This window comes from Anopheles merus, chromosome 2L (assembly GCF_017562075.2).
Source record: "Anopheles merus strain MAF chromosome 2L, AmerM5.1, whole genome shotgun sequence".
Taxonomy (NCBI): domain Eukaryota; kingdom Metazoa; phylum Arthropoda; class Insecta; order Diptera; family Culicidae; genus Anopheles; species Anopheles merus.
This window is the reverse complement of record NC_054083.1, coordinates 40,724,821-40,749,816: the sequence shown is the minus strand read 5'-3', so window position 1 is coordinate 40,749,816 and position 24,996 is coordinate 40,724,821. Positions and strand designations below refer to the sequence as shown.

Below are 24,996 nucleotides of genomic sequence, written 5' to 3'. Positions count from 1 at the left end.
TTACATTATCGCATATTAATCTGATTTATTTAGTAAGATGTAATACTATACACATGTATGTACACATATGCCTTGCTACCGCAACTCTACCGAGAAAACGCGTTTTGCATGTTTTGTGCGCGTTGGTTGTTGGTTTTGGGCTCGGCAAATTCTGCATTCGGGATTTTAAAAAATGGCGCTGCTACTTCATCATCCTCTATCCTACCACGGAAAAAAGGGTTTCGCACCGTAAACTAACCGTTTTCCCTGTGCTGGAATATTCTCGCTCGTTGTAACATATTTCTAATTAGGTGAGCAGTAGTAGTAATAGTAATAATAATGTAAATATAGCTAAGTGGCTACTACCTGTGATTGTGTGTGTGTTTGTGTGTGTATATGACTAAATAGTTAAATCATCTATTTCAAATAGAACAATCGTGTTATTGCTACCATTGTGCTGTAAGAGTTCAAAAGCTAGAGTAAAAAAAAACATTAAAATATACTCTCTTCATAAAACTCCTGTTCCTATCATACAAACTCTATATATATCTGCTCTTTTTCTAATTAGCATCTCTTCGTTGATGTTGCACACTCTATTTACAATGCGCTTGGCACAAATTTGCCTCTCATGTAGTTATATTCGGTGGAAAAACACTAATGAATATCTGAAAACTAAACGATAGCTTCTCTTTCACTGACTATTGCAAGAGCGAATGTGTGTGTGTGTGTCACATTCTTTACGTATCTTCTTCGCCTACTGTGGCGTCAATCAAAGCAAAGTTACTTCTCCAATCGATCCACGATCAAACTCACAGTGTTGTACATGCGCATGGGACGGGGCGGCACGGTCCAGTCAGAGATCACACGCCGAATCTACTCGAGGCGCACGGCCTACTACTCTAATACAGTATGGGACCGGCCCATGCCCTCCGTACCGCATACTTTTGCGCCTAACATTTGCAAATAAATACACTACTACTACACCGTTTGCCAAGCCACGCGCTACCGTAATTAGATTGCACAAATTTAGGTGCAAAAAAGCTGACTTTCTCTCTCTCTCTCTCTCTGCTTCCCGTTGGTCCGGGATTTGTGTGTTACCCCAAAAAAAAAAAGCCCGCGTGTGCACTACACCGCTGTGTAGCACAACAATATTCCGGGGTTAAAAGGTAAAAAGTACCTAAAATCTACCTGTTAAAATTGGCAACCTCTCTCACGCCGCATGAAAAAGCTAACCATTCTGTAGATAGTTGTACAGAATGGAGATGCTGCTAGACTACGCAATCGCGGTCACGGCAGATGCATCCGGTGGGCTGGCAACGGGTGAAAGTGAACTACTGCCGGCCACCGCAGCCGCCACTGCGTCCGCCGCATCATCGTTTCGATCGATGAGATGCTCGCGGAAGTGTTTGATCTTCTGCACGAAGAACGATTCCAGACTTTCCGCGCACCGGAAGAACGGCGACTCCTTCGGGTTGTAGTACCGGCAGTTGTCGAATATCTTCGTCATGTCGCCGATAAACTCGGACAGCGTTTGATACACTTTGCTGTCGATTTTCCCTTCAATCTTTTGCAGGTCTGTGGGGGAAAACGTTGTTTTAATAGAATTTAAAAAAAATGCTTCAACATCACGTAAAACACAACTTACCCATAGGTTCCTTTATCACACGATAGTAATCCGGTGCCTCGTTCGGATCGACCGGTTCCATAAATGGCCAGGCGCTTTTGTGTTGCTGCAAAAAAAGGAACAAAGCAAACACAAGGATTAACACATCAAAACCCTTCAAAAACGGCGTGAAACCAACGGGAAAAATTGTCTTACCTGTATCTGTTTGATAAGCTTCTTCAGATTTTCAAACTCCTTTGCACTGAGCGTCTTCATGTTGGCGAAATTGATCGCATTGTTCATGTGGCAGTTCGGGCAGCTGTACTCATCGATATTGTTCGCCTCGCACTGGAGAATACCGACGCAACGTCCGTGGAACCAATCCTGGCACTTATCACAGCAGATATAAAACCTTAAAAAAAAGATCAAACGGCGGAGATTAACAAAAACGATCACATGCTTCTCCTGACGGGTAGGAGGAGAGGGTACTACTTACTGAGATTCGTCGTAAGGCTGACGGCAGAGACAGTACAGTTCCTGCGTTTCCCGGGCATGCTTACACTCACTGCAGATGTATTCAGTGATCTTCTTCGACTCTGCCTCGCTAATGCCGACACAGTCGCCGTGGAACCAGTTGTTGCACAGATCGCACCCAACGTAGAACCTGACAAACCGTATCGAAAGAATTGCAAAACATGTTAGTACAACAAATCTCACATTCCCCTTGAAGCTTCCCAACTTACTTCGAATCATCGTACGGCGTCTGGCAGATGCAATGCGTTTGGGCTTTGTTATTCTTTTTCGCACCCCTCTTTGACTGTCCCGCACCACGGCCACCCGACGATCGAGCGTTTCCGGACTTTGCCGCGGGGGTAGCATGTTTCTGGCCCCGTTTAGCGGAGGCCGCCGTTCCGGTCGGTTCTTTCGTTGCGGCATTAGCACCACCAACGATTGTTCTGTGCAAATTGGAAGGAAACGATTAAGCACACATTTGTTCGCGGCAAAAGCTTTCACAAGCAGCAGATACACTTACCTTCTTCTGGATGTGGTGGTTGCAGACGCTGTGGAGGAACTCTTATCCGTCGTTTGCTTCGAGCTTCCACGACCGGGCGGCACCAGCTTTTCGCTCTCCTCGTGTTCGTCCGCATTGGTCAGGCTCGACTCGGCCATTAAGGGCGACTGAAGCTGTTGATGCTGCTGCTCCTGCTGCTGGAGGGAAGCTGCCGCAGTAGTGCCTGCTGTGGTCACCATCACCCTACCACCACCACCACCACCACCGGTTGCTGCTGATGCCGCCCGGATGTTCGTGGTGCCGGAAGCCGACTGCAGCTCGACGGAGAGTTCCTTTTGTATCTGTACCTGCAATTCCTTTTCGAGATGAGATCGTTTCTTGAGAATATCTTTCTTTAACTGTTCCTTGTGACGATTCAATTGTGCCTAGCGCAAAAGAACAATCACACACAGAAATAAGGATTTTATTTTCGGTATTTTTTTGTGTTGCGTATGCTAAGACTGGGACACAGGCAAATTAGTAATCGTAATAATAATAAATAAATAATGAAATAAAGATATAAAGCTTAAAAGACAAACTGCAACTGGTTCCACGGTTTATGGGAAAATGGCGTGGAGTCAGAAATGAGGAAAGAAATGAACATTTGCTGCAACACACCGCTGCTCTTCGGCAAAGTGCAGCGCAGCAACTTACAGAGTAAATAATAGCTAGAAACAAGGCTAGGGAGAAAGAAAAAAACAACAACAGGACAACGGCGACAAACAGGGGAAGAACGTGGGAGCAAAAATAGCTTCTATGTGGGAAGAATGTTCACACGATGCAAAACGTGGCAAGTCCTCTTCCTTGCTTGGAAGAAGACACTCGTTTGCATCATCAAACCAGACGCGCTAAAACGAGAACAACATACCTGTAGTTTGCTCTGCCGCTGGTGAGGGCTCTGTTGGTGCTGCTGGGGCGAATTAGCCGTGCCCGAAGAATCACAATTTGCGCCAGCAGACGACTGCTGCTTCCGCTTTTCCGCATTTCTATTGCGTCCGGCTGAGGGAGAGTCCGATTTACCTTCAGCAGAAGATGTCACGATCATCGTTGCCGTTGGTGACTGGTGCTGCGTTTGATGGCTTGAAGCTCCTGTTCGCCGTTTGTTCGGCGAACTGGCGGCGCCGCCGTGAGTCTCGTTGTTGGATAGCTTTCTCTCCCGGCTGCTGCCTCCCGGGCTTAGGTGCGTACTGACACCACCGCCTGCAGCGGACGAGGTGCTCTTTGAGGGACGGGAACGCTTCGGCGTATCCAGCTGCCATTCGTCATCATCGTCCTCGGCCCGCGGCGTCGGACGTTTGCGCGTGCGGCTGCTGTTGCTGTGCGATTCGCTCCGATTACCGGTCATGTTGCTGTAGTTGTGCTGCAGCGCAATAGTACGATCGGACCGATCTTCCGTCTTGGTGTTCTTCTCGTGGTAGCGCTGCAGGTTCAGCAGCTTTTCCTCGATCTCCGGCGGATTATTGCCCTGCTTGCGGGCATTATTGATCACTACAAAAGGTGGACAACAACACACAAGTTTCGACTCATTATCCTGCATATCGATAGATGGCACTGTAGGAAGGACACAAGAACAACTTACACTGCTGAATGTAATCCGACGTCACTACGAACGATTCCTTTCCCTCGTTGCTCTCCTCTAGGTCGCCTTCCTTTTCCTTTGCGGCGTCCGCTGCGTCCTGTTGCGGCGGAACATCAACCGATGTTGCCACAACGGTTGCTTCCGGTTCTGCCGGCGGTACCACATTCTGTTGCTGCATCTTTTGCTGTTGCTGCTGCTGCTGCTTGTTCAGATTATTGCTGACCTTTTGGATCAGCTCTTTCTTCACCAGCGGGTTTATCACGGATGCATTGTTGGCCCCATTGATGATGATGTTCGACAGGATACGGGGCTTTCCGTCATCGATGGCCGAGCTAGGGTTGTTTGTTCCTAGAATCATCGGAACAGCGGCAGCAGCAGGTATCGTTGTAGTATTGGGGGGAGTGCCAGCTTCTTGCATGCCCAGTTCAGCACCTTCCTCCGTCGCATTATCCTATTGGAAAAGGATAGACAGAAAGAAACAAAACAAAACGCAATCGTACGACCACACGCGGGTGTCGGGCAAACACACACACGGTGATGGTGACGAATTGTGACCGCATTAGTAACACCGTTCCTCTGCTCGGCAAGGTTGAACCACCCATGATTTCGCTTATTTCATCGCAAATGATCGAATCATCTACAAACCAAATTCTTTCAACGGCGGCGGCATCAGCCAGCAGCAGCATCCAACAGAGCGATACTTTTGATAACGAGGAAGACACCTTTTTCTTTCATTTGTTCACACACACAATCATCCCACCCCGGTGTCGTCAACACCACCACCACCACCACAGCACACTCCACCGATCTCCGACCAAAACTTTGTTGAAGGATATTTACTATTGAAGAGGGGAGGGGGGGAACAACAGCAAAATGCCAAATGCAGCAATAATGATCAATTTACGTGAATGAACCAGACAGAGCAATAGGAAGATAGAGTTGGTGCATTTTGCTGTAATGATACTTCACGTTATTCTCATGCTCAGTTTGCGCAGTGGTTGCACAAGAGGGAATTGCTTATGGTGAAGATATGCATCCAGCTAAAAGGACAAAGTGCGGAAATTGAAAGGTGTACAAAATATGGAAAGGTAGCCACAGCTTTGCCAATTGGAAATGATTAGTTAAGTCCTTCCTTCCTTACTAAAACGCATTGCTTCTGGCGATTCTTGCCTGCTAGCTGCTTCTTTTTCTATCCCCTGAATGATCCTAAATGTAGTATCACATACACTTCACAAATCTACGACGCTACACGTGAGTTTCAAGCTAATTCTTTAACTTCATTCCACTATTATGCATCGTGATTGATATAACGCCTCTTAGCTTCTCCCATTTTAACACCCGCTTTTTGGCTAGAAAGGTGCGTAGAAATGCCATTGGACGGAAAATGAAAATAAATTAGGTGCGCAGAGCTACAAATTTATGCATTAGAGAAACAAAAAACCAAATTCAACATCAGTGGTACAAATGAAAAGAACTAAAAAGGTCTCTACTAAAACATACAAAAATGGAACGTTTTGGAAAAGGAAAACCATTGAACCTTCCAGAGTCGATGATGAGTACACCACATCACATCGACATACAACCCCTTCTTTCAACACACCTACTACTGTCCCTATGAATAATATGTGCTTGATCCTGATCATTTAGAGATCCGTTCAATGTTTGTTCGAAGCGAGAATGCCCTATATTATTTGCGGTTGCCGTTCTCTATAACAATAGTGGGTGAATTCTAAACCTACAACAGAGCAGCAGTTTGTAATCTCGAAAAATTCCTTTATCCTTTTTGAATATTTTGATTTCGCGTGACAAATTAAACTGATAGCAATTGAGAGGGTGGGTGGGGGGGGTGGGTCGGAGATCGATGGAATGCAGAGGTTGTTCTTCCTCGGATCGTTAAGATTCGCTTTCTGTTGCCATTATGATTATTGATATTATTATTATTATTATTATTGCCGGTCTTTGTACTGATTCTCATTTGCGATCAAAAAGCGAGCACACGGACACGCACACATAGGAAGAAGAAGAAGGAGCGATAAGGGGAGAGGGAGTAGCGGTGGGAAGAATTGGGCTGGGAGAGGCGAAAGATATTACAAAAGAAATGAATCTATAATTAGAAATTTAATGCTTTGATAATAATGTTTAAACTCTTTTGTGAGATGTTAAATAAAAAAAAAACAACAAAAATCTTAAAACAGAGAAAAACCAAATAATAATAAAACCAGAAAGTAACAACAAAACAAACAAAAGCAATATTAAAATATTAGCCATATCAAATGCCACCAACATAAAAACAAAATGTAAAACACCATGGGGTTTAGAAGAAAGGAAATAAATAAAAAACACACACACTGCAATAAAAATCGTAGGAAATGTGGTTTAAGTTAGTTGTAAATTGTGGTGTGGATAGGTGTATATTATGGCCACTTAATTTTTGTTCAAATTCGATCTTATTTCTTCGCTTTTCTGCTTTTTTAAGGTATCATATGAAGTGAATAATAACTTTAGCTGCATTTTACTTTAAGCATTACACACTGCGGGCCTTTAATGGCATTGCGTAGAGAAAAAGGGGGATGGTGGAAAAATAAGATACAATCAGGAACGGTGTGCCAGTAGTAGAAAGATCTGAGAGACGAGAGAGAATAAGAAAAACCCTGCCCGCCAACAACATTGTCTATTGCCATTGTGTTTATCTCTATTTCACCCGCTGTTATTCATTCATTCGTTTTCCCTGGTTTTGGTCTTTGGTCAACACGTGTACCAGCCGGCGCTTTGACTCTGCTGCCGCCATGACTTCTATCAATTAAGACACCTAACGCGACTACTCCTCTTTCGTGACACAACGCACACACATACATACCCACACACACACACAATGCACCTCACACATCCCGTCGCCCTAACGTATGCATAATATTCTTATAACCGATTCTAACCAACGCACTAAAGACAAGGATAAAGGAGAATTGCGTACATTATTCCTGCTTCGGTTGCAGCTTGTGGCTTCCTTTCTTCGCATACTTCGCGACTACCCTCTATTCCGCTTAATGGTAATGGTAGAGAGATTAAAGGTAGGTGTAGTTCTCTTGGTAAAACATGTTGTTCTTGTTAGCTACCTTATGTTCTTTTACGATTGTACAACCAACAAAATCGCTGGGGTAGTGGGTTTTTTATTAGTATTGGCTCGGAGACCGGTGTGCGGCGTGATAACATGGTTTTAAAAAGATTGGTACAACTAAAGTAAAAATACATATAAGATTTAGATGTTGCCAAGGTTCTACTACGAAGCACAAACTAATTTAGCAATAGATAAAATTGGTGCAACATAGAAATAGGAAGAGGAATAAACAATAGAAACAAATATACTAAATTCATCATGTAGGATCATTAACGACACACCCACACATACGCGCGCACACACACACACGCACACACCGGGAACATAGTTGAGAGTAGAGGATTTCGAGTTTTTTGTTTGTTTTCTATTAATCTTGCTCATCAGATATACTTTTATTAGCGTTCTTTGTTCTTTATTGATTACCATTGTTTGTTTGTTTTTGTATTTTCTCGACAATTGATTAGTTCTCCTCTAGAATTCGTATATGTAATCAATTCGGTTTAATTATGTTTTCTCTCGACTGCTTTTTTTTCTTCTTACAATAGGCAAAATCATAAATCATTTATGTTTTGTTAAACTGTACCGGGTTTTGTTGATGTTGTTCTTTTTGTTTTGTTTATGTCTTACTAGTTTTTTACACGACACGGATTTTCAAAACACACGTGTGTAAAAATTCTACATTCGCCCTTCATTACCACCTTGCGCCGAGAAGTCAACTGGCCGTTCTTCTATAATGGATTCGCGCGCGTTTCACTACCACACACTGCTACTGAGCGTATTTTGTGTATTACAGATAACTTACAAATAATTCCTCTCTCATCATTCTTGCTCATTAATTACAAAACGCGCGCTCCGGTTATGTAGTATGAGAAATGTCGTAAAGAAACCCATTAGCGCCCGCTTTACTATTATTGTTACGGAAGTATTTACAGTACAGTGTGCTTAAATTGATTAAGCTTACTTTGTTTATCTTTGACTCAATGTACAACTTGTGTGTTTTAATTGTGTTATGTTAAATGGGCGCATATCTTTAGGAGGTTCTGGTTCTGTTTCAGAACAATTTCAACAAACTATGTTGAGCTTCGGGGTTACATAGGTTAATACATATTCATATATAACTGAAGAGAGTGTGTGAGAGAGAGAAAGAGAGCAGAGCACGAGGGGCAAGCAAAATACAGTTGCATTTGCCATTAACACTGAGAGACGTTTGCAAGATAATACCGAATCGGTACGTACAACTAAAGTATAACCCATTCAAAACTGATTATAATAGGTCTCGAAGCCCGACACGTAATTAGTATAACGTTAAAACAAAGGCAAGACATTCCTTATGATGGTAGTTGTGTTCTGTGTTAGTATCTTTATAATGTTGACGGTATAGAAATTCCGATATATACTACTTCTGGCTCTGAAGTGATAATATTTTGCAAAACAGAACAAAAAAACACGTTATATCTTGGTAAGGAATACAGTTGCAAAATACCAAAGACTTCTATTTGAAGGAATGTGTTTAAACTGAAGGTTGTTAAATACTTTTAATTTCTCTTCGTTGATGTGCTTCATGGTTGGAAAAGGTATATATCTATCTTGTACATACAACGCTTTAATCTCATAAATTGTTCTCTTGGTTCGATGCGGTGCTTATACGTTTCTATAGGGAGGAAACTAAAACAGAGCATTGCTTTGGTCGTTGCAATAATGCATCACAGAAAAGCCACTGCACTGGAACCACCCCCCGTTGCATCTTCAGTTCGAAGCCACAACATAATGCATTACAGATGAAATAGAACATACAGTGAGGAATGCACAGTGTTATAATTAAAGAATTGTGCAAATGATCGTAACAACAATACAACCGATAAGTGCATTACCAACCGACAAGAAACTATGCAATGCTTAGCTGTTCAATCCAGTGAAGAGCAGTGGGTTAATTTAATTGATTACCACTTGGAACTGGAAACTCTTGCGGGATGTATTGCGAATGGGAATCGAAGTCCGCTCGACGTTGTCTCGGCCGTCCCCATACGTCGAATTTAATTCCTGCTTATTATCGCAACACTGTCTCGCGCGTTATTTGCTCTCTGTCTAATACTCTAAGCATTATGTAATTAGGAAATTGAGTGTTTTAGGTATCTATATACCACAACACAAATGGGTGTTGTCATGTTTACATGTTTCTTCCACACAGGGTGAAGTATTTATGTGTGTATGGGGTACCAGTACTACTAACCACGCAAACATTCTGGAATTTGTTCGGAAATAATGTCTTGCAAATAAAATAGTCATTGCAACAACCGAAATTGTGCCGATACACAATCAAACTAACAATAAAAATTAGAAGCGTGGAAGGCTTGTACCTCCCCCTTCGACGTTCATAACAGTCGCATAGACTAAATCTAAAACAAGTACTACTAAAAAGTCACGGAAAGCCAGCCCATAATAGAAAGGCAAGGTTTACTATAGTCCAAAAGTAGGTTCGATCTCTTATCGTGCTATGCTAATATGCTTATAGCCACACACAGAACATGGAAACGTTCCGTGCAATAACGTTCCAGAATAAACCTAAGTTCCTGTATGGTTATCGTTCTGTTTTCTGCCTGATTGTGATGTCCAAAAACTGCTTGAAAAATCTCGCAAAGCCGCAGTGACAGTATTATCGTTTGACAATGTGCTAAAATAGTTAGTTAGTTTTTCTATGAGAAAAAAACCTACTTACGAGGGTACGAGTTGTAGTCGTCTGGTTGTTCTTATTTCACGAGTCTAGCTTTTTTTTTTGTCCATTAAAATACACAAATTCCTTGCCTACATTACCTAACCGCACTGGTCGTCTTTGTCGAGACTACTGGTACATCAATCAATGCACATCATCATCAACCACCATGTAAGCATGCATTAAAGCCAATATCTTCACTGGAAATGTTATCGTGGCTCGCTCGATTGTTACGAAAACGCCACAACAAAAGGACCACCCGAGCTTGTTAGTGGAAATGAAGAAGGGCGAAGAGCTCATTGATATTATATTGCAACACCACGGTCGTGGAATGAATGTTTCCTAGCATCGAAGAAACACAATAATGCCCATTTCCAGATCAATAATTTAATTCGCCAAGCCTAAAAACGTCGTCCGGTCGTCGTGTCAAAGGTCCTATTTTATTTATACAAACTAAAACCGATCTAAAAACAGTAGTTCACAATCATAAAAAATACCCTAGCACTTGCTGCACGCATGTCACCATTGGACGTTCTGCTAATAATGTTAACTTGCACAAACAAATCATAGAAAACAAACACACGCCCCCTCTGATTTAATGCCGCGCGGCTCTCATCCTATCGTCTCATTACTTAATCAGAGCAAAAAGGGAGTTCATCATGGGTTGGCAGGCAGGGGAACAGTTATTAATACCAATAAGGTTTGTCAAAATAGTATAACGTAGAACTAACAAATACACATGGAAAACCTCTAGCCTATCTAGGCATGATTGGCGCCCATTAAGATGACATCTGCAAACACCACACATACTTGCTTCTCCAGCCGAGCAGCAGTATCTTGATGATGTCCGTGTGATTGAACTCATTGTGTGTACCGCGCCGCCGGTCTCTTCTTCTTTTTTTTTTGGTTTAGCAAATGTTAGCCCCGAATATTAGGTAAGAACAATTCAGTGTGACGTAAAGGGTAGGGCGGGCGAGAGAGCATGAAATGGGAGGGAAGTGGGGCTTTTGAAGCCTAAAAGCGACTTACTTGATGGTGTATCTGTATCGGCGTCCCCGTTCCGTCATGCTTTATCTGCACGGGCGTCAGTGGCGGAGGCTGGCTGGTAACTGTACCGGCCGTCCCCATCGTGTTCTGTGCTGGCTGGATAGCGAGATAGATTTTCGTTGGACCAATCATACCACCTTGACGACCGTTTGATTCTTGAACTGATGAGCGGAGGTGGGAGAAATAGCGAGAGAGAGAAAAAAGAAAAAAAGTAATACATCAATTTTAACATTAATATGCTTTCCATATGCTTCAGCACACCACACACTTACCTCGAAGCAGCTGCTGCTTGACCTGCTGTTGAACCAGTGCCGTTTGCTGGGGCGTAAAATCACTGCCTTGCAGTCCCTGCAGGACAATCCGCGGCCCTTGGCCAGTATGCACAACCTGTGCCGTAACACATTTGATGACTGTTCCCGGCGGCTGTCCTTGCAATAGCGATTGTTCTACAGAGTTGCTAATTTGCTGTTGTTGCTGTTGTTGTTGCTGCTGCTGTTGCTGCTGCTGCTGCTGTTGTTGCTGCTGCTGTTGTTGCTGAAGAACGACGTTATTAATGTCCGAAGTTGTTTGCATTACTTGTTGTACAGCAGGCTGAAGAATTTGATGTTGCTGAATCAATTGTTGTTGCTGTTGCTGCTGTTGTTGCTGTTGCTGCTGTTGCTGTTGCTGCTGCTGCTGTTGCTGCTGCTGCTGCTGCTGTAATTGCTGCTGCAACTGCTGCTGCTGGGCCTGGGCAGGATCGGTTAGATTACCAACGGGAATAATTTGTGCAGTACCATTCGGAAGTGTCTTCAGATGTGCAACTACCTGTGCTTGATTATTGCTAATCGGCCGCAACAATACCTGCTGCCCGCCCACAGTAGCTAGCTGTAGTTTACCACTAGAAAGCTGCTGGGCAAGGCTTTGCGCCTGGTTGATAACCACTGTCTGCTGCGGTTGCTGAGGCGCCGCGGCAATCATTTGCATACTGGCAGGTTGCTGGATCTGAATTTGTATTTGCTGCTGCTGCTGCTGCTGCTGCTGTTGCTGCTGCTGTTGCTGCTGCTGTTGCTGCTGCTGTTGCTGCTGTTGTTGCTGCTGTTGCTGCTGTTGCTGCTGTTGCTGCTGCTGTTGTTGCTGTTGCTGTAGTTGCTGCTGCTGTATCGTTGCTGTAGCAATAGTCGGCTGCGCAGCGGTCACGATTTGCTGCACCTTTTGAATCTGTTGCACCGTTCCTGTTGTCGTCAGCTGGCCTCCACCGGCCATCGACACAACGGCCGGCTGTGTTTGGATCTGTAATGGGGTGTTACTCACGATTTTCTGCCCACTGTTCAGGATGATTCGCTGCCCGCCGATCATGATCTGCTGCCCAGGCGATGCCACTATTTGCTGCACCATCTTCTGGCCGCCATGGTTGATGATGATCTGTTGAGGCGTTCCACCAGCGCTGCCCGCGTTCTGTATCAGTATCTGTTTGGTGACCGTCGGCTGGCCGGGCGTTGTTGCAAGCAGCACCTTTTGGGTTTGTAGCGTTGGCTGCGCCGTACTCGTGGTGGCTGCGGCTGCAGCTGCAGCCGCTGCTGCTGCCGTCGGTTCAACGATCACCTTCTGGCCGCCCTGATGCTGCGTACCCTGTAGTAGTTGCTGCAAGTTCGATGTTACCACTTTTTGTACCGGTGTAGAGGTGGCCAGCAGCTGCTGATGGCCACTGCTGGTAATAACCTTCTGCAGTGTGCTCTGGTTATTGATCACTATTTTCTGCGTTGCCGGCGATACGATCTGCTGTACGTTCTGCACGGTTGTTGTCGCGTTTGATGTTTGTACCTTGAAGTTACAGAACGGTAAGAAAATTAAAGAAATACTCGTACTTTCAAATATTGCGAGTGTTCTTCACGAAATCGTACTGATTACGTTTAATACATACCTTTTGCAAAAGCTGACGTTGGACCACCTGTTTGACTGGCTGCTGTGGCGTTGCAGCGGCCGTGGGAGTCGATGTAGCATTACGCACCAGCACTCCCTTGTTCAGTATGTGTTGCGTCGGCGTCGAAGGATTGCTGGCGTCCCCGCTGGTAACAGTTGATGTGGCCGCCGAGGTGCTGGGCGTCCCTGTTGGGCCAACCTTTACGATCTTCTGTGCTATCTTGGTTATCATTTGCTTGGGTGCTGCGCAAAGGGAAACACCGAGAAGTAAATTAACATCATTTTCTCCCACAACTGCCAGTAAAAATACAATATACTCACAATTTGGATTGCTGCTTAGCACGTGCAGCTTGCCGTCCGGAGTTTGTATCAGCTGTTGGCCCGGATTCAGCCCACGGACGCTTACCTTACCATCAGGGCCACGAATGATTTGAACCTTCTGTGGACCATCCGGTTTCGGTGTCGCAGCAGTTTGCTGCTGACCACTAGAGGACGGAGCCGCCACATTCTGCTGAATGATCTTTGTCGTACCGTCCGCATTCTTTACCAAAATCTTGCGTTGAATAACTCCGGCCGGTTTGGGAGTGGTGCTACCTTCTGTAAAGAACAAAACAGCAAAATCTCGTTGATAAAGTGGCTTTATGCAATCAAACGCCAAAAAAAAAAGGCCAAACAAACCTTGCTTCAATTCCATCGCTCGCTTTTGATTATGCGCTGCCCGCTGAAGCCGCAACTGTTGTTCCATCTTTTCGTTAATTTCATCGCGCGATGCTTTGTTGCCGCCGGAGGCGGACGATTTGTTCGACTGCGCACCGCCAGGAGACGCGCTGGAGGAGGAATCCGCCGCCATTCGGTTGTTCACTGGCAGCTTGCCGGTACTGTTCCGCGTCACCGGCTGTGCGGAGGCGGCAGCAAGCTTCTCCTGCTTTTCGCCGTACAGCTTTATCTCCCACAGCTCCAGCTTGTCTTCGTCGATCCATTCTTCCGACACCTGCGGTTCGGTTTGCTGTGGCGATTCGGCACGCTTACGCTTACGCAGCCCCGAACGGATCGACTGTACCTCCGCTAATTTGGTACGCACAATACACATTAACGCATGATTAGTGAACGGTCAGTTTGAACAGAAAAGAACTACAACCGCAATAAACTTACCTCGCACCGTTTTGGGCAACTCCAGCGGAATGACGACCTTCCGGCGCAGATACTGCAATCGCTCGTTGAACATTCCCACATGCCGGTGGCGAAGCAGCTCCAGCGACATGATTTCCGATTCCGTAGTCACCTGATGCTTGCCATCCGCCGTCAGCGGCTTCATGGCCATATCGTCCCACCGCAGGCAGGTCCAAAGGATGCGCAACTGCAAGCCTACCGCGGACAGCGACGTAAGGTTGACACTGCGGTACAGCCAGCACGTTTTAAACAGTGGCCGGGAGCACGGGTAGGGCCAGACGGAGGTGTTCGTTTTCGCCAGATGATGAAAACCGGACACCGGTAGACGGCCGCCGTGTTTGGCCAGCTTGAAAAGCTCACCGCGCGGCAACACCATTATCGACGATACGCCTGCCTTCTTGGTGCGGAAGTAATTGACCACCGGGTACCGTGGCTTACCGTTACCCAGGACGGGAATGCGTGTGTCCGCTTTCGGTTTGCCACCACCGTCGCCGGCAGCGCCCGAACCGGTCGCCGGTTTCACCGCCGGTGGAAGAGATTTCTTCAGATAAATCCGACCCTTCGTGCTGCTCACGGAGTACACGCGCACGCTTCCGTCCGGTGCTTCTTCCTTCTCTTCCGCTTCTTCCTTTTTCACGCTTCGCGAAGGCAGCGCAAATCGACGGTTCGGTCTGACCGGAATCAGCACCGCAAGCTTCTTCTCCGGCAGCAGGTCCTCTTCCTTTGGCTTCACTGGCGAAACGGTGGCGCAGCCCGTGTCTTTCGACGCGCTCGTTGCCGCTGCCATGGCCGCCTCTTCGCTGGCCTTCATCGCTAACCGCGACGAGCGTCCCCGGCCCCGTGTAACGCGACTGCCGTCGCCGTTCGATACGTCCGACGCCAGTGAGTTCGAGTTTGAGTTCTCGTTCAGCGCTATGCCACTGGCCGAAATGTCACCCTCGTCCACGTCCATCGGTTTCGCGTCCTCAACGGTCGGTGTTGTAGTTACGTCCAGCATCGCGGCCGTACTATCCATCGCATTGTCCTCGGTGCTGCACACGACCTCCTCCTTTACCACATCGGCACAATCCAGCATGGCGGCTGAGGAGGAGGCGTTCGCCAGCATGTCAGGCTCTTCCTTTACCGTGACACCTTCCTCAGCGGAAGCTTCTAGCTTTGGTGCAACTTCGGCGGTCAGTTTGTCCAGCAGCTCGGCGTCGTACTCCACCAGCGTGCGCTTCGATCGCTCCAAATCGTCGTTCAGCGATTTGAACAGATTGACCGAAAAGTTGGTAAGCAAATTTTCAAAGCTTTCCTTCTTCGCTTCCGTCAGTTTCTGCTCGAGGATGGATTTCGATGGAGCCGCTGCCGCTGCTGCTGCTGCGGCCGCCCCGCCAGCAGTGGTTGCCGACTGTACTGTGCTGTTGTGCTGAATTTCCAACAGCTGCATCTGCTTCAGCAGCGCAAACAGCTTTGCCTTTAGTGCTGCTTTCTGCCGACACAGTGACGAATAGCAAGCCATGGTTGGGGAACTGTTTGCCATGCTGCATCCAATCGAGTAGCAGCGGTTCTGGGCCGTCTTCCGATTGGCGTAGTGGTACTGCACGCGCAGCTCCTGCGTCTGGTTGACCAACGATTGCAGCTTCTCTCGGTACTGTCGATTGCGGAGATGCTGCTGATATGCGGTCACGTGCGGCTTAAGGTTAGCGCCGGCCACCTGTCCACCCCGACTGCTGATGATACGCTGCAGCTGCTTTTCGATGCACTCACTGGGCGGTAGCACACGCACCGTTATGACTGTCGTGTTGCCGACGGACGGTGCGTCCTTCGACACGACAGCCGGCTCATCGCCTAGCCCTTCGTCCTGCCGCTCCTTCGCCAGCTTGATGCGCTGCTCTTCCGCGTCACGCAGGTTCATGCGCCGCTGCAGCAGTCCCTCCAGCAGGGGACATTTGCGCCCCACCTTGGGATACAGGATGCGTCCCTGGGGCGTGGACAGTGCGCGCGACACATCAATCTCGGTGCTGTACTGCTGCGGCACAGTGAACGTTTCAATTTGATGCAGCTTTTGCAGCAACTTTTCGTTCAGCGAGTCAATGTCGGTCAGATAATCAACCGCGGCAAGCGCTGGCTGGTGCTCATGCTCCGTCTTTACCGCGCGACACTTCTGCAGCGCTTCGTAGGATCGCCAGTCCAGCTTTTGCACCTTTCGCTGCTGCGTTTCCGGATGCAGCACTGGCAGCACCACGTGGGCCGCCTCGTTCGTCGTTCGCCCGGGAACGGTCTTCTTTCGACGCCCGTTTCCCATCCAAATCCAGTCCCACTGCCCGTGGATGCGATACTCTTCGCCCTTCTGCTTCCACACCTGGTGCTTCAGCCCGAGCGAGTATTTTACGAAATTAATCGCCGTCCGGTTGCGCTCCTCCTCGTCGTCGCGTTCGCGCTTTTCACGCTTTTCCAGCTTCTTCTTTTCCTCCCGCTCCGCCAGCGTGATGCGATACATCTTCGTGTGGCCCAGCTGCTCGTGCCAGACGCTAGCGAACACCACCCCGCGCAGGCACGCCTGGATCATACACATCGCCCGGGCAAACTCGTTCGGCCGGGTGCACACGCCGATCGCATTGATCCACACCTTCCGCAGCCGGTTCCAGTTGTGATGCATGAATGGTGTGGCGACCGCCTGCTCCAGCGCGAGCAGCGTCTGCCGGATAGTCGTGATGATTTGCTGCTGGGTGGCGTACAGTCCACCGCCAAGCCATTTAAACTCCGACACCGGCGTGAGGGAGAATTTGTGCGAAAGGTGTCGCTTCTTGTCCCGCTCCTCGTTGCGCTGCGGCTTGTTCAGCGCGATCGGATGGACGGCGTACTGGTTGACGTAGTTTTTGTGCCCATTCTCCATGCCGAGCTTGAAGTAGAGCGTACCGTTGGACAGCTGCGTTACCTTCTGCCTCGTCAAACGGTCAATTCCATCCTGTGCCGTCGTGGTGGAGGAAACGCTGCCGGCAGTACCACCACCACCAGCAGCTTCATCCTTTGGATTTTTCTTTTTCAATTCATCCAAATTGAACGTTCGTGGTGTTAGCGATCCCGTCTTCGAGCGCGTCACATGTTTGCTGCCTCCGCCGCCGTTCAGCTGCTGCGTGCCATCCTCTTCCTTCGCAGCTGCCGTGGCTTCATCCGACGCCGCCGGCTCTTTGCCCGGTTCGGCACCGTTCTCTTCGGTCGCGCTCTTCTCGCCCGTACCCTCCTCAGCCTCTTTGTTTTCCGACCCTTCCTCCGTGTCCGCCGCATTGGCGCCTTCCCTGTTGCTGTCCTGCTGGTGGTCCAGCAACTTGCTGACGCGCTGATTGTCAACCTCGAAGTACGACTTCTTCGATCCCTTGTGCTGGCTGGTCAACGTTTCGGTGAGCGTCATCTGGCGCACGATATCGTCGCGATACTTTTGATCCAGCTCCTGGTACAGCTCCGCCTCGAGCTCGTCCGGATCCAGCTTCGACAGCAGCAGCTCATACTGCTTCACCGTGCTGTAGTACCACACCTGGGACGAGTCTTCGTTCTCCACGAAGATGCGGCGCACCACAAACCAATACTTTCGCCCGTGCCGATCGAAGCCGAGCATTTCCTGCCGCGACAGAAGGCCCTGCTTTTCCTGCATCGAGATGCAGTCAATGACGCCGGACACTTTGTGCGATTTGCACAGATTGCACTGCCAGTCCCCTTTCGGCACGTCCACAAGCGGCGGCTCCACGCACTCCAGATGGAACACGGCTGGACAAGTTTCACAGCACAGCAGCTCCCCCACCCGATGGCAGACGCGACAGTGGTCGTCGTACCGGATGGCCTCCTGCATCACGTCGTCCCGCACCTGGGTCGTTATCAGGAACTGGTCCGTCAGAAACTGCAGCACGTACAGCCGATCCTCGGCCGGCACGTACGGATACTCGGTGGTGGAGAGAATCCGCAGCACTGCCTGGTCCAGGCTCGGGTCGCTCTCGATGTAGCTTCGCAGCACCTCCGGCCACGTGATGAAGTCGATCAGGTACAGCGCAATGTTCACGCTGTCCTTCTGATCGAGCGGCCCGAAGTGGGTCTGCTGCGAGTCCTCCTCGCGCAGTATGCCCTTCAGCAGCATGATGTGCAACTCAGTCAGCAGGCTGCTCTGCTCCTCGCTCCAGATCGCCGCACAAAAGTCCTCGAAGCGGAACGGCGACAGCCGGACCTGGTGCCGGAAGCGTCGGATGATTTCGTAGATGGACGTGCACTTGAGCACGATGTCCGTAGGCACTAGCAGATCCTGTGACGATTCCGGCAGCTCGAGCGGGGGCACTTCGCGCTCCTGCAGCCAGACCGGGTCGGGGCTCGGATCCTTCAGATAGAGCGCCCCATTAATGCCGGCCCCACCGGTCGAGCTGATCATCGAGAAATCGCTATCCGACTCGTGCCCGAGGCTGTCGTCCGAGTCGCTCGGCGAGCGCAGATAGTCATCGTCGAGGTCGCTCTTGTCGCTGTCGTCGCCAAAGTCGGAACCGTAATGATATTCCGAATCATGGTACGAGTAAGCTGCAGCAAAAGAGTTTAATAAATTGCATCAGTTTTCTGCTTCTTCTTGTTTCTCTTGCTTTTTTACTCTCTCTTGCATTACGCAATTCGGCTAAAGACCGTTTTGGCAATCCAATATTTTGGGTGGTAAAACAGCAAAACGACCATCAAAAATGTTTACTTTTAGACAAACTCCACATTACATGTTTTTTTTCTTTCCATTCTTCTTATTTTTTTCAAAAACAATATCACTACAAAAACAACAACAACAAAAAGACAAAAGATGACAAGTGGCGTCCAGAAAGAAAAGTAACTTAAAAGGGAATTTCATCAAAACAAAGTTTCCCCGCCATCCATTCTCATCCATCCAAGACGGTGGACTGCGCGTCCTTCCCTTACATTCTCTCTTCCCCTCTCTTTCTGCGCTTATGCGTCCCTCTACAACCACACAACCAACAACTGTCAAAAAGAAGGTTCAGCCGTGGGAGCGAAAAAATGGAGGGAAAACGAACACACGCACGCACACAGCCGCAACGGCGTCGCGCCGCGCACAAACAGAAGGAAACCCGTTTCGCGTACGCTGCTGTTGTGTTTTGGAACGATTATGATGATGCAAGAAAAGGAAGCATATTCTGCGTGTGTTTTTGGGCATACGCAACAAAAAAAAAAAACTAACCAGGACCATTTCACTCGCACTTACCTTTTCTTGCCGACGAATTGTTATGTCCACCGCGCCCCCGACCGCTCGGGCGGCCGCGCGGCGCCGATTTTCGGCCCCTCGTACCCTTCGCGGCCGGCGTTCTCCGGGAGGTCGAGGGGCGGCTCTCTTCGCTTCCGTGCGGCGAGGAGGCCCGGGACGCCGACGGTGTGCTGCTGCTGCCATCCTGCCCGTCCTTGCACAAATATTTCGGCTTCTTCATTAGATGGTACTGGAACTTCTTGGGCCGCTCCATGGTGGCCGTCTTTGGGGGCCGGCCTCTCCGCTTGCCGACGGACGCGCTGCCGCCCGGCCCATTGGACTGACGTCCCGTCATTGTGAGTGTGTGTGTATCGGTGTTCTCGTGCGTGTTTTTCGATGCAAAATGTCGCGGGCGAACTTGCTGCTGTTCTCTTGGTTTCTTTTTCCCTTAACTTTGCATCGGTAAAGTGTTCATAGCCGGGCTATAGCTGACGCCGAGCGATTATATGCTTCGATTATTTCCTCCTGTCGTCTCCGGAACGAAGCGTGTGTTTCTCGATTAGAAAACGATTTTAGCGCAAAGCACATCGATTTTAGGTTCTATTCTCGTTTTACACCACTCGCATCGAATGTCTGCAAGAAAGAAAAAACAAAGCATAACAAATAAGACATAAACATTGATGTCCGCAGGCAGGGAATGAATGCAGCATAGCTGCAAGTAGCACAAAAGTCGAACATAAAGATAATGCTATTTGGTAGAGATTTTGCTCTGTGACGCGCGCTGCTACCAATTATCTAGCCTATTCTATTACCTAGCGACAACATGTGCTTTTTATAGTACAAAATTTGAAACCTTTCAAAATAACCGAATCCTTTCTCACTCCGAACGGAACTACTCTGCGTGTTTGCTTCTTCGCTAATCTCATTCGCGGCCCATCGAAACTTGCCCAAGCGTCCTCCCCTCACTGCAACATTGCTGTGACATGCAGCGGGTAGGAGGGTTATTTCCGCCCCATGCTCCTCACCACTTCCGTTGCCGTATCGTAAATGCATTTTCACTAAACCATCCTAGTGCAAACTGCAGTTTGCAAAGGCACAACACACCTGGGAGACACATCGAATTTTCCAAACGACCAGCAGCAGCGCTTCACTTTTCGCTCTCTCACTAGTAGTCCAACACTGCCAGGGCAACCAGCAGCAAGCACACACAGCGCACTCTTTTCTGCCACACGGGCATTATTAACTATGGCGAGCGAAAAAACCTACCTTCCCCGCGCGATAACTAATCTTCCCCGGCTACGCGGTACGCTAATTTGCCTTCCAAGCCACTAAATTGTTGTCACCTTATTATTGCACTTTATTCCCATCCTGACACATGTCAAAATAGTGGTAATTTTCTTCCTTTTTCCCAGCCAAACGGAGGCTCGATTTGCTGCTGGCTCCCTCCGCTAAAACGCTAGCTTTTCGATCCGACTTTGCTCACAGAAGACGCACTTCTGCAGAGCATGACGCGAAGGCCCCGATTCTAAGGGAAAATTCCGAACGTGTACGGCACCGATAGAAGCTCGACGCTGATTGGTCGCTGCGCTCGGTCGCCATTTTGACAACCATCGAGCGCCGAAGCCGTGGGTCAATTTTTACTCGCAAACGATCCTCACCGCATTTTACCTGCCACAAACGATTGTAAATGGCTCGTGCGTGATTTTTCTTGGTCTCTGCTCACTCCAAACTGCACAATTGTTCACGAAATTTCACATTTTCACCAATTTTCACTCCAGCCTGCCAGTCGGCCAATCACAGCGCAGCTTCTATTTCGATGTCGCCACACTAGCGCCATCTTTAGGTAACGCGCACACAACGCATCCAATGTTTCTGTCTGCATCTCGACCTGCTGCCTTCCCTTTTCCGCTAGCGTCACACAATAATAAAGATGCGTCTTTTTCCCTTTCAATTCGAACGATTTTAATGTTTGTTGCGATTGCGTTCTGCCCCTCACAGGGGCAATTGCATGTTTACTATTTTTGTGCAAAAAATAACTCCATCAGTGGAATCCGGCGTAGATCAGAAAACTTTTCTCCGCTTGCTTCCAGACAGCACAACACAACTCCTATCGTCAACGCGCTAATATTCACTCTTTATTCGCGTCCGAGCAACCAACACGATTGTCGCACTGTTACTTACGTACTTTATAGTTCTCTATTTTCCATAATTTACGTGCACGGTCTTAAACTAAACGCAGAAAACACAAAACTGTGAACCATTTTACCATACCTGCTTGTACATTTTGCTGAAAGTTTGGCTGTGTATGGGGTTTGACAGCAGCTGTCATCAGTTTGATGGGCGCGTAATTTTTGCTTCGCGCAAGATGAATGCTGATGGCAGTTTTTGTAAAATTTTGTGCAATGTTGTAATCAGATAGCTTACAACTTAATCAGATAGCCTGATAAAGGCTGTTTTATAATATGCTGTTGATTTTGTACTATAGCACAAAAATGCTGTTCGGAAATTCTGCAGGCCGCCGATTATTTGCAATCCCAACTGACAGTCTTGGCTCGATTTTGACGTTTGAGAAAAGCGGCAATCGTCCAGCCGCGGTTCAAAGCGGCTAAATTCTGGCAACGAATGTTTTGCATCGGGAAGCAACGCCATGGAAAATGTGCGAATTTTCAAATTTATTTTTCCTCAGGAGCTTTTAGGGACGGTTTTATAGCGCGTGATGCGCAAAGGATTCCACTTTAGAGCTGCCATATAATCAGGGAAAGAAAAATATATTAAAAACAACCAAGCTCCTTTTGCCTATCTTCCATCATTGCCGTGTTCGGGGAACGCTTTTCAATGACTGAGAAAATTAGTCGAAATTAATTCGGTTCTACTTCTGGCAAGAGTAAATTTTACACTTTCTGAAATTAATAGCTCAAAAGATGACAAAAACAACGCAGTTAATCTCTTTGCAGATTCTTCAACATGCAATTGTTGAAGATAGTTAGGAACTTTTGCTGCATGGGCAATGAAACCAACATTCCGAGCAACGTGATAGCGGCAAAGGCTGACATGGTTACAAAACCACGTGTTTGTTTGAAAAGAGCCGATAATTAAATGTATGAAGATAGACAGTTCAGATAAATGAAATTCCCTTGAAATTATTCCCTACCTTATCGATGTAACACTCTACAATTTTTGAAGAATTTTAAATCAAATGAATGATTACATTTTCGCCATCTCTGTATCTCCTTCTGCAATCGTTATACGAACAATTTTAACGCGATAACCATCATGTACAAAACTGTATAATTCTATCGTAAAAAAAAACTTCTTCCATCCACCAATCAACGACCAAATTTAACCGTCCGTTCCAACAGCGCACTGGGCAGGGGCCAGTTCGTTTTCCAACATGTTCGAAATGTCCGCCGCATTCACCGGGGTCGGAGGCCGTACCGTTTCGATCGGTTCGTGAGGGATTGCGGCCGGCTTCTGCTGTGCCTTCAGCTGCACCATCCGGTTGGGACGCACCGGTGGAAAAAGTCGCAGCTCAGTCGGTGTTTCATCGTTCGTGTACAGCTGATCGCAGAAATAGATACGCTTAATGCGCACATTTGCATGTATCTGCAGCCGAACCGTTTCGACGTAATTGGTACCGTACGCACGCCTGATAAACTCGGCCAAATTCAACTGCACATGGTTCCAATTGCAGGTCAACGATAAGGGCATGCAGGAGCTGAAATTATCCACGCGCGTTCCACTCTGATAGTTGGAAAAGCGTAGCCGACGTAGCGATTGTCTGTCATCCAGGATCTAGACAAAAGAGGGACAATGATCATGTTTTGTCTGAAAACATTAGAAAAAAAAACAATGCCACCAGCTCACCTGAACCTCGAAGCAAAAGAACTTTTTCATATTTTTAACCAACATCACCAGAAATGGGAGCTTAATCGAAAGCGAGGGACATGGTGCGCACGGTGCTACCATGTACGTGGTCGCAACATTCACCCCGATCAGTTCGAAGGCCAGGGAGCGGATATCTTCATCGGTTACCCGCCGCGAGTGGCCGTTTTTCGTGTGCACATCCCAGATGGCCAATGGTTTGCTTCCGGCGCTCGAGAAAACTGTCACGAATCTATGCTGAAAAGCGTTGCGGAACATCGTCAGGATGAGTTGCACAGGAAATACTGCCCACAACAAACTACCACACCGCTCTCTACATAACGTTGTCGACAACCAGTCCGTCGTGTGTCTTGGGCAGTGTTTGCTGTGATCCATTGGTCCAAAAATAATCAACCAGTATCGACCATCAATAGAAGCAGCATACGTACGCTCCAAGCATGAAAGAATCAAATCCAATTCCAATCCCATATTTTTGTGAAAAAATATTACAATACAACTGTTAAATATTTGTTTGAATTTCGCCTTGTAGCCGCCATCTCCTCGGTACGCTGCCCACAATCTGTTGTTGGTGTATAAAATCGATCAGCAATTAAAATCGAAAGCATTGTATGCTGCAACTTGATCCTGTCGGTATGGCAGAACTAATGCAGCCCTGCGAAAACGAAAGCAATTGCCCACGTCAATCAGAAACAGTTTGAACCCCAAACCGACTCCCTCACTACCATCATCACACGTTGTTCAGTTTCTTCCTGTTCGCTGACCTACATTAACTAAATAAATCGATTTTGTTTCTTCACCTCATATCCGTCGCCAAGGGTAACGCACAGGGCGTAAAATATGCACAGCGCGCTGGCAGCATTCTTTCGTACCGATGATGGTAGTGTGGAACTAGAGAACCATTTGTTTTCACACTGCAAAACATTCAAATTCATCGTACCGAATGGATCGGAGCAGCTCCCAGCAGCGCAAAAAGCGCCGTGAATCGAAGCGCAAGTCGGGCGATAAAAAGAAACCCAAACCGAACCGTTCGGAGGAAAGTTTACATCCCAGCTACACTAATCTGCAGCCTCCATAGTAAGCATTGTCGTACCCTAAGCGTACCTCAAAAATGAAGGTTTGTTGTGGGTAGTGTGAATCGAAAGATTGAACAAACCCGTTTCGCTTTCAGCTCGGCCATTTGTCGCCAACGGTATCACGCAAACAATGTGCTGTATGAGCAACAGTTCAACTACGAGCTGAAAATGCTGGAGCTGATGCAAAATTCGGCCTACGATTCGATGCGGTTCCATCGGTATGCAGCCCCGCAATGGGGGACCAAAAAAGGGAGAAGCTATCATTGACATCGCCCGCTTTTCTATCGTTTCTTTCCAGCCATTTTGCCATCACGACGCTCTGGCCACCGTTGCACACGCGCAAGGAGATTGAGTTTGTGTTGGATAAATTTTTCCGCCATCCGGAGCGACAGACACGCCGTCTGCAGGAAATTATGAAAGGTCCTGTCCACTAAAGGCTGCAAGAGCCGTTGTTAGCCACGTTGTTGTTAGGACAGTGTAATAGAGAGCGTTCAATTTTTAGCTTTCATGAGTAAACCATAATCCGCTAAATGCTAAAAGAAAACTAGCTTTTTGTGTTGCTACTATCATTCGAAACTATTTGTTTCAACATTTATTATCAGTTTATAATCAATTTAATTTACAGGAGTTTCCACGAGTTCTCATAGCTGTGGGACACTTTATTAAGTTTTTCTTAAGAAAAATAAAG

General features: G+C 47.5%; 3 protein-coding genes across 12 annotated transcripts; 1 reads left to right on the top strand and 2 right to left on the bottom strand.

Moving 5' to 3' along the window:
* Window positions 1-5: 5 nt before the first annotated feature.
* On the bottom strand, window positions 6-21,713 carry LOC121593023 (nucleosome-remodeling factor subunit NURF301). 10 transcript variants are annotated; one of them, XM_041915039.1, is made up of 16 exons: window positions 21,625-21,713; window positions 19,375-19,986; window positions 14,139-18,695; window positions 13,665-14,051; window positions 13,308-13,583; window positions 12,988-13,229; window positions 11,357-12,887; window positions 11,067-11,245; window positions 4,213-4,663; window positions 3,502-4,121; window positions 2,616-3,019; window positions 2,326-2,538; window positions 2,079-2,246; window positions 1,799-1,994; window positions 1,625-1,709; window positions 6-1,554 (listed from the first exon to the last, which is right to left on the bottom strand). In XM_041915039.1, exons 2-16 carry the CDS (start codon window positions 19,706-19,708, stop codon window positions 1,253-1,255), a joined length of 9,945 nt encoding a protein of 3,314 aa, XP_041770973.1. In that variant the 5' UTR covers window positions 19,709-19,986; window positions 21,625-21,713; the 3' UTR covers window positions 6-1,252. The 10 variants fall into 10 exon arrangements, with proteins under 10 accessions (XP_041770973.1, XP_041770976.1, XP_041770978.1 ...); XM_041915042.1 differs by having other exon boundaries at window positions 21,539-21,627; XM_041915044.1 differs by lacking the exon at window positions 21,625-21,713 and adding an exon at window positions 21,535-21,600.
* An 844-nt stretch (window positions 21,714-22,557) lies between these two features.
* On the bottom strand, window positions 22,558-23,788 carry LOC121593191 (cilia- and flagella-associated protein 20-like). Its single transcript, XM_041915358.1, has 2 exons — window positions 23,218-23,788; window positions 22,558-23,145 (listed from the first exon to the last, which is right to left on the bottom strand). The coding sequence occupies exons 1-2, from the start codon at window positions 23,701-23,703 to the stop codon at window positions 22,693-22,695; spliced, it is 939 nt and encodes a 312-aa protein (XP_041771292.1). The 5' UTR covers window positions 23,704-23,788; the 3' UTR covers window positions 22,558-22,692.
* Window positions 23,789-23,935: 147 nt separating this feature from the next.
* Window positions 23,936-24,847, top strand: LOC121593192. Its single transcript, XM_041915359.1, has 3 exons — window positions 23,936-24,309; window positions 24,404-24,526; window positions 24,607-24,847. Exons 1-3 carry the CDS (start codon window positions 24,176-24,178, stop codon window positions 24,740-24,742), a joined length of 393 nt encoding a protein of 130 aa, XP_041771293.1. The 5' UTR covers window positions 23,936-24,175; the 3' UTR covers window positions 24,743-24,847.
* The last annotated feature ends 149 nt before the right edge of the window (window positions 24,848-24,996 follow it).

Coding starts and splice junctions, on each gene's coding strand:
- LOC121593023 (XM_041915039.1), bottom strand. CDS start 19,708: ATGACGGGACGTCAGTCCAATGGGCCGGGCGGCAGCGCGTCCGTCGGC. Junction 13,230..13,307: donor GCTAAGCAGCAATCCAAATT/GTGAGTATATTG, acceptor CCCTTTGCGCAG/CACCCAAGCAAATGATAACC. Junction 2,247..2,325: donor ACGCCGTACGATGATTCGAA/GTAAGTTGGGAA, acceptor ACGGTTTGTCAG/GTTCTACGTTGGGTGCGATC.
- LOC121593191 (XM_041915358.1), bottom strand. CDS start 23,703: ATGGGATTGGAATTGGATTTGATTCTTTCATGCTTGGAGCGTACGTAT. Junction 23,146..23,217: donor TCTTTTGCTTCGAGGTTCAG/GTGAGCTGGTGG, acceptor TCTTTTGTCTAG/ATCCTGGATGACAGACAATC.
- LOC121593192 (XM_041915359.1), top strand. CDS start 24,176: ATGGATCGGAGCAGCTCCCAGCAGCGCAAAAAGCGCCGTGAATCGAAG. Junction 24,310..24,403: donor ACTAATCTGCAGCCTCCATA/GTAAGCATTGTC, acceptor TTTCGCTTTCAG/CTCGGCCATTTGTCGCCAAC. Junction 24,527..24,606: donor GATTCGATGCGGTTCCATCG/GTATGCAGCCCC, acceptor GTTTCTTTCCAG/CCATTTTGCCATCACGACGC.